At 50.2% G+C, this 14,120-nt stretch overlaps 1 protein-coding gene and 1 long non-coding RNA gene across 5 annotated transcripts; one reads left to right on the top strand and one right to left on the bottom strand.

Annotated features, from left to right (window-relative positions):
* Positions 1-1,086: 1,086 nt before the first annotated feature.
* CCDC51 (coiled-coil domain containing 51) lies at positions 1,087-9,378 on the bottom strand. 4 transcript variants are annotated; one of them, XM_010370437.2, is made up of 4 exons: positions 9,221-9,378; positions 3,748-4,067; positions 2,624-2,788; positions 1,087-2,083 (listed from the first exon to the last, which is right to left on the bottom strand). In XM_010370437.2, exons 2-4 carry the CDS (start codon positions 4,057-4,059, stop codon positions 1,325-1,327), a joined length of 1,236 nt encoding a protein of 411 aa, XP_010368739.1. In that variant the 5' UTR covers positions 4,060-4,067; positions 9,221-9,378; the 3' UTR covers positions 1,087-1,324. The 4 variants fall into 4 exon arrangements, with proteins under 4 accessions (XP_010368739.1, XP_010368759.1, XP_010368768.1 ...); XM_010370457.2 differs by having other exon boundaries at positions 3,748-3,946; XM_010370466.2 differs by having other exon boundaries at positions 3,748-3,941.
* A 75-nt stretch (positions 9,379-9,453) lies between these two features.
* LOC104667849 lies at positions 9,454-13,452 on the top strand. The gene is made up of 4 exons (XR_748729.2): positions 9,454-9,547; positions 9,647-9,702; positions 9,785-9,872; positions 13,081-13,452. It is a non-coding gene; the product is annotated as an uncharacterized LOC104667849 (long non-coding RNA).
* The last annotated feature ends 668 nt before the right edge of the window (positions 13,453-14,120 follow it).

The raw sequence follows: 14,120 nt of genomic DNA, 5'->3' as shown, positions 1-14,120 counted from the left end.
ACCCCCTTCATCTGTACACAGATACGATACCTACTGCCCTATGAGGAATGTGAACACTGTAAGCGCAGGGGTCTTTCCATCCCATGCCATTCTGGGGAGCCATTACTCGCCAAGGATAGAGTGACTGAGGGACCAGCTGCTGAAAACCTGAGGTGGGGGGCATTTGGGCCATACTCACTGCCCAAGACTGAACACAGGCTCCAAGAAGAAACTATGCCTTATGGGAAACACTCCTGGCTCCACAGGTTCTGACAGCTCTGCACAGACACCAGTGAACAAGCCCCCACCTGCAGCCCCTGCATACAGCTACCCTGCGCTCTCAAAGGGGAGTGGGTTCTCTGGAATGTGCCTGACTTCCAATACTCCAACACCAGGACTGAATACCAGCCCAAAGCTCCTGTTTACTCAGGGCACACAAGGCCACCCATGGCCATTTAGTCCAGGAGGTGATGGGTCACTGTTCCCCTCTGAAAAGAGATCATACACATGCCCCCACTGCACCTCCCACCCGTGGGAGACCCCCTCTTCCCTATCACTGCCTCTCCATGCACACTCCTGGTGTCCTGAGCTCTGCCTATGCCTGTGGAAGATTTCCCCGGGCTGTGTGGAGGTGCACCCAGCCTCAGTGGCACACCAGTGCTGCCCAAAGCACTCTCTGTACCAGGGATCCAGATTGGCCACCAATTCCTATACTTATGTCCCCAGCAACATTTATCAACCATTCCCCCAATCTCTCTTCCCTACTTTCCTCTGATCACTCCTCCAGTACTAGAACCAGGAAGTTCTCCCCGACATGGTAAAGAAAGTGATCCAGGAGATGGGAAGTAACCATGGTCACCAATGAGTAGGCAGCTGGCTAGGTTCCACTTGCTGGAACTCCCAGGCCATCTGACATCGGACAGTCAGGTAAGTGGAGGGCAGGCCAGGAAATCCAAAATGAAAATGTAGGCCTCAGGAGTACATCCATAACAGTTCAGAAAAGAGGACAGAGAGATGAGAGAGGAACTAAAGGGGGTGACTACCCCAACTCCAGGCCCAACCTTCAAGTCTTGGATCTTGATTCTCAATGAAAAAAACTCAGTCTGATTGTTTTAAATAATAAAACTCAGGATATTTTAATTGGACATTAGCACAAAGTTTTGATAATTAATGCAAATGAACCTTGTCTGCAAAGTGAAGTGTGCCTGCTGGTGAGTCACACAGATGCTGCTCCTTCAGATTGAGGTTATACACGTCCCCAAAGGCTCACTTCATTGCTACGATTCTCTAACTAAATCCACATTTACAGCTATTGCCTCAGACCCTCTGGAGGAGGGGCCAGGGGTTAGCTGGCTCTGAATAGCATGTAGAGCACAGGTAGTGTGGCCACAAATGTCACACAGGTGACCAGGGTGCTGTAGATGGTATTCCTGTTGACTTGGGCTTCTAGTCTCTGCTCCGTGTCCGACAGTGCCAAAATCATACTCCCCTGCTCTAGCAAGGAGCTGGGCATAGCCCCGTCTGCTGGTTCCGCCAGGCCTGGGTGTGCTGCAGCCTTTACAAGCTGAACCACCCCAGCCATTTGGCTACAAGTCTTTTCTAGGCCATCAAGCTGCTCTCGTAAGCCTTCTAGACATGAATGGACTTGCCTGGAATGACTGAGCTGCTCTTTCAAAGCAGCTGAAAGGACGTCTACATCTCTGTCTCTGGTAGGGGGAGTACCTGCCTGTGGCCCAGAGCCCTGCCCTGGCCCAGCAGCATGTACCAGGCCTCTCAAGTCCACCATGAGATTGTGGAGGTCCCTCTGCTGGAGGGAGTAGCTAGACGCCTGTTCTCGAATGGCCTCCTGGAGACTCACAGGCCCCTTCTGTGCCTCCAGGAGTAAGGCCTTCAGCTCCTGTAGCCGGACGCGGTTCACATAGGTGGAGCCAGCCACACCAATCAGGGCCCCCAGGACTGAGCCAATGAGGGACCAGTTCTTGGTCCTCTCCGCCCTTGTGCGCTCCTTCTCATGACTTTCCCGCACAGCCGCAGAGAAGAGGGAGAATTTCTCGCGCTCAGAGTCTTCTGCACGCAGATAGGCTGTGCGAAGTCTCTTCTCCTCCTGCAGAAGCAAAGCCATGTTACTGGGTTACATGGGGACAAGGTGGCCCTGCAGCTATAGCCACCAGCAGATGGCTCACTACCTTGTGCCTGGCAGAGCACATGTTCCATAGACCCCTGCTGAATGAATGAAGGTAGCACAAACCCGGCTGGGTCAGAGGGGCAAAGGAATTGGGACTGAGCAAAGTGAGTTGCATGACCGTCCCACCTGAGCAGTCCTGGGTTTGACCAGAGGTGTACTTATGTCTACACGAAGGGAAGTGTCCAGCACTTCCTGGGCCAGCCCCTCCATGGTTCTCCTTCCTCAGCATTCTGGGTCCCAGGCTATACTGCTCTGAACAGTTGGCCCCTGTACTCCAGAAGAAAGTAGATGGATAGGCTCTGGAAGCTTGGGGTTCTGTCCCTCCATAGGAGCTTCTGGTTCACCACTGTACCAGGCCTCTGATTAAAGACCAGTCAGGGTTCCCACCTGGCCCCTCCATGATCTGCCAGGCTAGGGTCACTGTCCAGGTGTGAAAGCATTGCCTCCTGAGGTGCCTACCTGCAGCATCCTGTGCTCGAGAGTAGCCAGTTCCAAGTACTGACTGTCCTCCCTGGAGACACGGTCCAAGCGGTCCCTCACCTCCTTCAGCTTGGCCTGGTGAACTTCCAAGTCCTCTCGAGCCTCTCGGACAAGCCCGCGAGCCACCATGAACACTTTCTCAGCCTGCAAAGAGAAAACCGGAGGCCATCTGCACCTTCTCTCCACACCCACACAGGCTCAGCTGCATTCCCAGCGAGGCTGTGGCTAAGAAGAGGTCACTGGGGTGTGAACTGCAAAGGGTGGAAACGGAATTCCTTAGACACTAATCCTGGCTCACCCAGTGGTGTTCAAAGTGCAGCCTTGGGCGACGCCCATCAGAATCACGAGATTTAGCCATTCAAGCAGAAATAACATGCCCCTGAAAAAACTTGAAAACAGCTAACAATGCACACAATTTGTGTCCATCAAACCTGTGTTGGTAGGCTTGTGTTGGTAGGCTGTTTCCCGTGTGTTGCCTTATTTATGCCTCATATCAATACCATGAAAGGCACTGCTGCAGCCTCCAGTTTATAGACCTGGAAACACCAGCTCAGCCAAGCTCAAAATCTCCAAGGGAAGAAATGGCACTGTTTGTCTCAAATCCCCCGCTGAACCCCCCCGGTTCTTCCCACCTTGTTACACTACTCCATGCCTAAGCAGGAGGGAACAGAGATGACAGAATGCTTTTCTCTCACCACAAAGGACTTGACAACCACAACCCGCTCTTTCCACCTCACAGTGTGACATTTCCCAGTGCCCTCTACCTTCGCAAAAGATGTTGTAATTACACAGTAACAGTACTGCAGCAAGCCCCAGGTAACTTTCACCATCAATCCCCAAACAGTCCACAAAGGAAGTATTTGCTGGCCTCACAGAGTGGATGTTAGTGGCCAGGGACTTATTAGTACACAGTAACTGTTTTTAGAGAAAGTAGGTGGCACAGTTACATGGAGACCTTCACCCCAGAAGCATCAAGCCCAGGTTTCCACATGAGAAATGAGGCCAAACACAAGTCTGGATGTGGCTACCTAGCACCACGTGACTGGTTTGGCACATTTCCCAAGTCAGAGGGCAGGGCCAGCCACCCCAGCTCCCCTCCTCACCTCTGTCACCTTTCCCTGGGCCTCTCGAACCTCACTGAGTCCAACAAACTCTTCATATCTGTCCCACCAAGTCTTGGCTGTGGAGGTCGCTCGTTGCTGAATGCTGTGCCCCAGGGCTCTTCCCAGTGCTGGGAGGCGGTGATGCAGCCCAAGGGCCACTTCCTCAGGTCTTTTCTCTCCGGGTTGGCTTGGGCCTGGGCTGCAGAGAGTCCTGGTCACAAAGAGGTCCCTTCCAAGGAGGCCCCTCTGGACCAGTATGCGGGGCACACCCACGATGTGCTGCATGGCAAACCCAGGGCTGCGCCCCGCCATCAGGAGATCTGTGAGGGGGACGCCAGACAGGTCAACTCACAGCTGAGAAAGGCTGGACATAAGTCCGTTCTGAGGCCTAGGGACAGTTCTGAACAGACTAATCCTCACTAAAATCATCTAAACTGAGCACCACCCTGTTGGGCCCAGAGACTGCAGCCCCTGTGGCAAGAGGATGGTCAGGCTCTCCCTGGGTGCTCTTGGGCAATGGAACGCAGTTGGGGAAGAGTCTCTAGGATACCATTCCTTCCAGTGCCTGCCACCATGCCACACAAAGCGGACCTTTCCCTGCTACCCACTTCCCTACATCCCCCAAGTCTCTCTGCTATGACTTGAATGAGAATCCTAACGTCCAGGTTTCTGATATCAAAGACAGTTTTGAAACCAGAGTTGTATACATGCTGACAAAGCCCCACAAAGATGCATAAATACTCCCTGCAATGTTGTAGAACTCAGGGAAATTCAGGAAGACTAAGATCCAGGATCATTTCTGTCAAACAGCCTCAAAACCAACTTCCCAGACTCTCTAAGGACTGCCTCAGCACAAGGGAAGCAGAGTTTCAATTCTGTGCAAGGGCCTAAGGACACAGGCCATTTGTGACCCAAGACAGAAAACTCTCAGCTCTCCTCTAAGACAATTCCAAGGGCAAAACAAAACAAAACTGTTTTTGCCACAGAGGACTTTTCTTAGGTTCACGCCATCCGTCTTCGCCCCCAGACTTTCCAGGCCACCAACTCTCAGTCTCACACTTCCTGACTTCCATAAGCTTTCTCTTTCCTCTCCAACCTGCCATTGCTCAACGGGTTAGGTTTCTCTCATCTTTCCCTCTTCCATCTTGCTTTGGTATTTGGGCCTGCTTCTCATTACCTGAACAGCAAGGAGTCTCCCGTTATCCAGAATCAGGCCTCACCTGAGCCCAAGAGTGCCAGTGATTCTGAGGACCGCAAAGAGGTGGCCAAGTGACCCATTTTCTCAGAAAAAGCTGAGCCAACAGCACCCTCCTCTGGCCAAACCACACCTCGAAGTCCCTAAGCACTGATCCTGGCTGTGAGAGCGACACCTGGTGGCCAACAGACCAAGCCAGAGAGAGAAAAGCAGAGGGAGCTGCAGACAGGAAGAAATTGAAGGAGCTCCAGATACAGAATAGAAAGGGGATTCCTGATGGAAGGTAATGTGAGACAGGGGCCCCCCACAGCACCCTAGCCTCCTCTCCATCATGCTGTGCTAAGAGCTGTCTTTGGAGAAGCTCAGGGGCTTTGAAAACACAGCTGGTAGGGTAGAAACATGTCTTCTGGGCAAAGTGGGCCTGAGCTGAGAGCCGCAGAAGGGAACATCACTGTGACAGTGGTCCCAAGCTCGTGCCACATCCAAACCCCTGGGCCCCCTTCATAAGGCTGGGTTCCATGGCCATAAGGGTGCATACCACCCAAGCCCCAGAAGCCCAGTCAGACTCCCAGGCCTCAAGGCCAGCACCCACGACACACAGGCTGGGACTCTATAACACCCCTGCAGGTGTATTCTTCATCAAACAAAGCATGCAGTGTCCACCATGGCTGGCACCACTTTTCAACACCCTCTCTTCCCAACATCACTGCCCCTCTTGGCTTCCTCCAACCTTCTCAGCCTCCTTTCCCAGCACCGCCTCTACTAGCTGCCCACTTTTAGACCCCAGGAAGGTCACCCATTCCTGGCAGAGATGACAACTACTCTACTGTCTCTTGTGCAATCTTCGCTTTCTTCCCTCCCCTCCCCCACCCCCACGTTCTGCACATGGCAGCCCAAGGCTCTGTAACACAAAAATCAGATTACATTCCTCTGATCAAAATCCCCCAAAAGCTCCCATTTCACCTGGTGGTGGCCAAGAAGCCCTGAGACCTCTCAGCCCTCATCCTCTTCCTTCTACTGCCATACTCTGCTCCAGCCACTGTGCTGCTCTGTGCCCTGCCACCTCCTCCAGCTAGATGACTCTTTCTACACAAGTCTACTCAGCTCACCCTGACATCTTCATCTTTGCCCAAATATCACCTCTCAGTAAGGCTTCCTTGACCACTCCCTCCCCAGCTACCTTCTCTGCTTTATTTTTCTCCTGATGGACACATTTCCTTATGTGTTGCCTATTCTCTCACTAGAACCTAAGCTGGGTGACAACAGAGACTTCATAAGGGAATGTGGCAATAATTCCCAAGTTGTTTCTCCACTCCAGTCCCTCCCCTCAGCCTCTCCACCACCCCACCAGCCCCCAACCCCAGGCCCCATTTCTCAGCCCCCAGGATGTCACCACTTAGATGTTTCACAGGCCCCCCAACCAGCAAGGGGAAGAATGTTCCTGGCAAAGAGAAAAGGTGGAAAGTGTTTGAGGTTGCTCAAAACCTGAAAGGCAGTCAGTGCAACTGGAAAGCAAAAGCAGAGATGAATGGATGGAGAAGCTGGACAGGTGAAGGAGGGCCCTGAGGGTCAAGTTCGGAATCCTGCCCCTTCAGATCCATTCTCCCACTCTATGTAGATGGCTGTCTCCTACCAACTGCTCCTTCCTCAAGCCTCTATCATGTTCCTCATCTTCACTTCCAGCCTGATAGTCTGCTTGCTTCATTTTCCACCAAGAAAATAATAAAAAGTTGGAAGAGAACTTCTACAAACTCCCAATCACCAGTAACTGCCCCATTTCCACCTCCTCTCTTGATCCTCAGGATAAAAAAACCCATGCTTCTAGGGAAGACCAACCTGTGCCCCAGGGCCCAAATCCTCTCTCTTCCTGAGACACTGCTCAGTAATTGATCTGACACCCCCACCAGCAACTGCCCCATTTCTCTGGTTCCCTTTATAACCAAACTCCTTGACAGACTGCCTGAATTCACTGTTTCTCTTCTCTGATTCCATCCACCTCCCTCTGATCTGGCCTTCACCCCCTCCTCCTTCACATGCCATTTCACTTGGTTTCCAGTCCCCACACATCTGCCTAACCTCTGGAATATGCAGCACCCCAGCGCTCAGCACTCAGACTCCTCTCTTATCCAGTTCTGTGGTTTTAAAAATCATCTATGAAAATGGTCTAAAAAATTTATTTTGGTGAAGGCCATACAACTCTGTGAATATAATAAAACCACTGGATTGCACACATTGCATGAATTGTATGGTATGCAAGTCATACATCAATAAAGTTGTTTTTAAAAAAAAAAAAATTATACATTTGACTCCTCCAGCCCATACCTCTCTCCACAGGGTTCTTGGCTCATTTATCAAACTTCCCAACCTGTATCTCTGCCTGAAAATCTTTTTTTTTTTTTTTTTTGAGACGGAGTCTTGCTCTGTCACCCAGGCTGGAGTGCAGTGGCACAATCTTGGCTCACTGCAACCTCCGCCTCCTGGGTTCAAGCAATTCTCCTGCCTCAGCCTCCTGAGTAACTGGGATTACAGGCACCCGCCACCATGCCCAGCTAATTTTTGTATTTTTAGTAGAGACGGGGTTTCACCATGTTGGTCAGGCTGGTCTCGAATCCCTGACCTCGTGATCCACCCACCTCAGCCTCCCAAAGTGCTGGGATTAAAGGCATGAGCCACCACGCCCGGCCCGTCTGCCTGAAAATCTAATGGAGATCTCATCTTCCCCTCCCAAACCTGTTTTTCCCATAGCCTTCTCCAACATGGATGACAGCAATACCAAGTTCAAGTATTCAGACCAACAACCTCGCATCACCCCTGATTCCTCATTTCTCTCCCACCTCACATCCATCTATCAGCAAATGCCACTGGCTTTCCAAATCCAGGATCCCTCCTCTTCTCACCTCTGCCACTGGTACCAAATGGGCCCAATGACCCACATCACATCTCTAGCCTGGATTATCCCAAGAGCCTCCTGACAGACGTCACCCTGCTTCTATTCCAGTCACTGCAATTTATTGTCAGCAGAGTCAATGTTCCTTTCCAAACACAGGTGGGACCATGTCTCTCTGCTCAACCCCTACAATGGTTCCCCACTTCTCTCAAGGTAAAAGCCTGTCTTTTCCATGGCCTACAGGGAACCTACCGACTGGCTCTCATTCCTCTGACCTCATCTCCCACTAGTCTCCCTTTCCTCACTCCACTCCAAGCACATGGATCTTCTTGAAGTTGCTGGAGTGCACCAGGTTGTCCCCAGCTCAGGGCCTTCATGACAGCTGCTATCAGTGCTGCTTTCTCCCTCACCTTCTTCAAGTCCTGCTCAACTAGTAGCCCCTTGGAAGTCTACACACACCCTATCAGATATGGCGATCCTACTCCCACCCTAGCACTCCTGACCCACTTTCTACACTTTATTTTTTCCATGCACCTATCACATGACCTGCAATATGTATCTCATTTATTTGCTTTGGTTATAGTCTGTCTCACTCACTAGAATTTCAGCTTGGTACCTACATATAGTACATACCCAGCAAAAAATGTATATTCATCTGCCTAATCTTTGGACACTGTAGCATCCCAGCACTCAGCACTGTTATTTTAAAAATTAAGAGCTTTGGCTGGGCGCCAAAGCTTTGGCTCACGCCTGTAATCCCAACACTTTGTGAGGCCGAGGCGGGAGGATCATGAGGTCAGGAGTTCGAGACCAGCCTGGCCAACATGGCGAAACCCCATCTCTACTACAAATACAAAAATTTTCCAGGCATGGTGGCGGGCACCTCTAATCCCAGCTACTGGGGAGGCTGAGACAGGAGAATCGCTTGAACCCAGGAAGCAGAGGTTGAAGGGAGCCAAGATCGTGCCATTGCACTCCAGCCTGGGCGACAAGAGCAAGGCTCCATCTCGGGGGAAAAAAAAAAGCTTTATTGATATATAACTTGCATACCATATAATTCACACAATAACTTGCATACTATATAATTCACTCAATGTGTACAATTCAGTGGTTTTAGCATATTCACAGAGTTGTATGGCCATCACCAAAATAAATTTTTTAAACCATTTTCATAGATGAATAAACAGAATTCGCAAACTGCTGCACCCCGACTATATTATAAAACAAACTCCTTACAGGGGTTTTCAAAGCTATAGGACCATCTGATATAACTCCCGCCCACTTCTGCCATCTCCCAGCCTAATCTACCTCCACCCAAGCTGTGCTTTCCTCGGTTCCAGGAACGCGCCGAGCTTCAAGGCCTTTGCACAAGCACATGCCCTGCTGTGTACCTGAAGTGCTCTTCTCGCGCACGGCCACAGGCCTGGGAGGCCTTCCGATTAAGTACCCCTCCTACGGTTCCGGATTCTACACTGGCAGGACGACCCTAGCTCCTCGTACCTGGCGCGGCCGGACCTAGAGTCTGCCACTCAGTTGACCTCTGACCTGTTAGTCCCCGCCCCTGGAGTGCCGCATCCGGTAGCGAGAGTTCAACTTCCTGACTAGGAGCCAATCAGGGGGGCCGCCTCGCTGTCTACGACAGAGGGTGGGGGAAGATGCGCCGTTTCCGGTGGCAGGGTCTGGGGAAGGGGCGGCAGGCGCCATGTCCGGCCGCGAAGGTAAGTGTTGCGGCACGGTGAGGACTGCGAGGACTGCGGGGACGGTGGGGCAGGGATCGGGCGGCAGGGGCAGGCCGAACGTGCTCGTGTCGCCCACAGGTGGCAAGAAGAAGCCACTGAAACAGCCTAAGAAGCAGGCCAAGGAGATGGACGAGGTGAGGGCGGGCGCGGAGGCACGGGCGGGTGCGGAGGGCCTGGGAGACAGGCCTGAGTTGAACCCGCTCTGCCTCTCCCCAGGAAGATAAGGCTTTCAAGCAGAAACAAAAAGAGGAGCAGAAGAAACTCGAGGAGCTAAAAGCGAAGGCCGCAGGAAAGGGGCCCTTGGGTAAGTGGGGGCTGAATGTAGCTCAAGCTGGCCAAACGCTATGAGCGTCTGTTGGGATGAGGGCGCGGACATGCCTTTTTCCTGCCTCCTGAACTGCGAGGTCTCGTTTTCCGACGTCCGCTGTAGCGGATGGTCTTTAGTCATTCTCGGATTTGCAGCAGCAGTAAGGGCCGGGAGCTGGAAACGAAGTCTCCTGCCTCCCAGGCAGTCTGGGCTTCCATTCCTTAGGGAAGAGCTGCAGAAACGGAAACATTGAAATGTATTTATTTACCTCAGACGCAGATTCATACAGTTAAGTTTCTCAGTGTCTTCCGCAATCTCTTGCCCCAAATTCGTATTTCACTGCCATCTTAGTGTTTGAACGTTACTTGACTTCGAAGTTTTTCTGTGTGTTTTTGGTTTTGTTTTTTTGAGACAGAGGCTCACTCTGTCTCCCAGGTTGGAATGCAGCGGCGCGATCCCTGCTCACTGCAGCCTCCGCCTTCCGGGTTCTAAGCGATTCTCCTACCTCATCCTCCCAAGTAGCTGGGAGTACAGGCGGCTGCCACCACGTCTGGCTAATTTTTCTTTTTCTTTTTTTTTTCTTTTTGAGAGCGAGTTCGGCTAATTTTTGTATTTTTAGTAGAGATAGGGTTTCACCATCTTGGCCAGGCTGGTCTTGAACTCCTGACCTCGTGATCCACCCGCCTCGGCCTCCCAAATGCTGGGATTGCAGGCATGAGCCACCACGCCTAATTTTTTTCGTATTTATTGTAGCGACGGAGTTTCACTATGTTGGCCAAGCTGGTCTCAACTCCTGACCTCAGGTGATCCACCCACCTCGGCCTCCCAAAGTGCTCAGATTACAAGCCTGAGCCAAAGCCCCCGGCCACCTTTTTTTTTTTTGTACTCATATTATCTCTATGCTTTTGCTTTCTGAGTCTTCCTACTTCTGGGTGCGCCTAGACTGAAAGATAAAGTCCAGGCTCTTCAGTGTGCTGTTGCTCCATATGCTTTTCTAACTGAATCCCCCATCTTTTTACATCTTTTATGTAGGAGGAATTCATTACATTTCAAAAGATTTTTGAGGCCCAGCAGTTCTAGTACTTTATGTGCATCTTAAGCATTATTTTACATTCATCCAACTAGTGATTATTTCCTCCACAGTTGTTTATGCCCTATTTGAGCACTGTGAGCCACACTAGGCATGATGGAGACAAGGGTGGTGGGAGTGTCATCTGGGGCTTCTCAAGACCTGTCTCCCAGTGGGTTTGATCCATTATTCTTTACCTACTCAGCACTGAGATTCTAGTTCTTGAGATTCCTTTTCAGAATGGTGTAAGGGGCCAGGCACAGTGGCTGACAACATAATCCTAGTGCTTTGGGAGGCCTAAGCAGGAGGATTGTTTAAGGCTAGGAGTTCACAGCATCAAAGGGAGACCCTGTCTACAGAAAAATTTTAAAATTAGCTGAGCGTGGTGGTGGTGGCTCACTTCCTGTAATCCCAGCTATTTAAAAGGCTGAGGCAGCCTCACTTAAGCACACGAGTTAAAGGTAAGAGGATTATTTGAGCACAGGAGTTAAGGCTGCAGTGAGCTGGGATCACGCCACTGTATTCCAGCCTGGGAGATAGAGTGAGACCCTATCTCAAAAAAAAAAAGGTATCTTGCACCCTCTTTTAATCTGTGATTGTGTATAGGGAAAAGATCAGTCCTTAGTGTAACTCTATGCTAGTTGTTTCTCATTGAGCATCATCTAATATTTTTTTTTAAGGTTTATTTTGTCAGGCCCCTTTGGATCTTCTTTCCTGTATGATGCATACATAACCCTACACTGTTTCTTTCTTTTTTTTTTTTTTTTTTTTAGATGGAGTCTCACTCTGTTGCCCAGGCTGGAGTGCAGTGGCACAATCTCAGCTCACTGCAACTTCCGCCTCCTGGGTTCAAGTGATTCTCCTGCCTCAGCCTCCTGAGTAGCTGGGATTACAGGTGCACATGGCCATTCCTGGCTAATTTTTGTATTTTTAGTAGAGACAGGGTTTCACCATGTTGGCCAGGATGGTCTCGATCTCCTGACCTTGTGATCTGCCCGCCTCAGCCTTCTAAAGTGCTGGGATTACAGGCGTGAGCCACCGCGCCTGGCCCAATCCTACACTGTTTCTTAAATCGCCTACTGGGTTCCACATATATGATGATTTGTAAATTAGTAGAGTATACCAGGTGCCAGGATCATAATATGGAAGGCAGTGTAAGTGTAACATGGCAGTTAAGAATGTGGACTTTGAAGTCAGACAATTCAGGTTGGAATCCTGGCTTGTCACATACCTTGAACAACACCTAACAATAATACTTCTTTTTTGGCTGGGCACAGTGGCTCACGTTTGTAATCCCACACTTTGGGAGGCTGAGGTGGGTGGACCACTTGAGGTCAGGAGTTCGAGACCTGCCTGGCCAACATGGTGAAACCCCATCTCTACTAAAAATACCAAAATTAGCCGGATGTGGTGGCGTGTGTCTGTAGTCCCAGCTACTCGGGAGGCTGATGCATTAACAATCGCTTGAACCCGGGAGGCGGAGGCTGCAGTGAGCCAAAATTGCACCACCGTAGTCCAGCCTAGGTGACAAAACAAGACTCCGTCTCAAAAAAAAAAAGGCTGGGCTCAGTGGCTCACACTTGTAATCCCTGCATTCTGGGAGGCCGAGGCAGGCAGATCACCTGAGGTCAGGAGTTCGAGACCAGCCTGACCAATATGGTGAAGCCCCATCTCTACTAAAAATACAAAAATTAGCTGGGGCTTGTAGTCCCAGCTGCTCGGGAGGCTGAGACGGGAAAATTGCTTGAACCCAGGAGGCGGGGTTTGCAGTGAGCCGAGATCGTGCCACTGCACTCCAGCCTGGGCAACACAGCAAGACTCTGTCTCAAAAAAAAAAGAACTTCTTTTTCTGTAAAATGGTTTGATATGGCATGAGGATTAAATAAGCCAATCCATGAAGTATACAGGAGTGTAGATCTAGACCAGTGCGCAGCGAGCCACTGCTTGTGAACTCCATCTTATCCTCATTTTACCTTTACCTAGAACAGACAATATCAGTGAAGCTGCTATCCATGCTTGTGTTAAAGTGAATGCCCAGTACAAAAGCCAGGCTTTACTAAGGTCCACAGCAGGTCCATGGGGCTTCTACCGTAAGAACTATATTTTTCCCTAATTGTGACTATTTTTCTTTTGCAGCCACAGGTGGAATTAAGAAATCTGGCAAAAAGTAAGCTGTTCCTTGTACCTGAGAAGATGGTGACCCTTTATTTCATCCTTATTTAAACGTCTATATTCCCTGCCATAACATCTTTTGCCACCTAAAGCTGGAATTAAGTGTTGTCTTGGAGCTGTTGTACATTTAAGAATAAACTTTTGTAAAAAAAAAAAAAAAAAAAAAAAATTCTTACAGTGGTTCATTATCTCTTAGTTGTTTTCACTAAGTCATTCCTACCATAACTGTGAATTTAAAGTAAAACCAGCTCAGAACCTTGCCAGAGTCTGCTCTTTGGTCCTAGTTCTACCCTAAACTTTGTATCACCTGAAATTAAACCAACTCGTTTGAAAGGATGTCCTTCTCGTGTGGTTGTATGCCTGACAATACCTTACATGAGGTTAGTGGAAGAATTTGCACGTTTTTTTCTTGGTAGGGGAGGGGGTGGAGTCTCTCTCACCCAAGCTGGAATGCAGTGGCAAGATCTCTGCTCAGTGCAACCTCCACCTCCCAGGTTCAAGGTATTCTCCTGCTTCGGCCTCCCAAGTAGCTGTGGTTACAGGCACCTGCCACCATGCCTGGCTAATTTTTTGTATTTTTAGTAGACAGGGGTTTCACCATGTTGGCCAGGCTGGTCTCAAACTCCTGACCTCAAGTGATCTGTCTGCTTCAGCCTCCCAAAGTGCTGGGATTACAGGCATGAGCCACTGTGCCTGACTAGAATTTGTGCTTTTAAAACCCATCTTTAAGTTGTGACATCCAGATTGCCAAATGTTTTGGTGAGACTTGTTCATCTGTTCATGTAAGGCGTGTGCTATATGTAGGCACTGGGGTAAGTACCAGGGAACAGTTTCTGTTGTCAAGGAACTTCTCTACTGTGGAAGAGGCAGGGCAGGGCAAATGATATGATCCTCCAAGTTGCTGGCAGTGAAGTCCCCATGCACACCAAACAGGTCCAGGGCAGCAGCTGCGGGAGGCCCCAGCCCACCTGCTGGTGGATGGAGGGGGTGCCAGTGCCAGGCAA

Source organism: Rhinopithecus roxellana, chromosome 1, assembly GCF_007565055.1.
Source record: "Rhinopithecus roxellana isolate Shanxi Qingling chromosome 1, ASM756505v1, whole genome shotgun sequence".
NCBI classification, from domain to species: domain Eukaryota; kingdom Metazoa; phylum Chordata; class Mammalia; order Primates; family Cercopithecidae; genus Rhinopithecus; species Rhinopithecus roxellana.
Note: the sequence above shows the minus strand (reverse complement) of the source record. Positions and strands in the feature narration are given on the sequence as shown.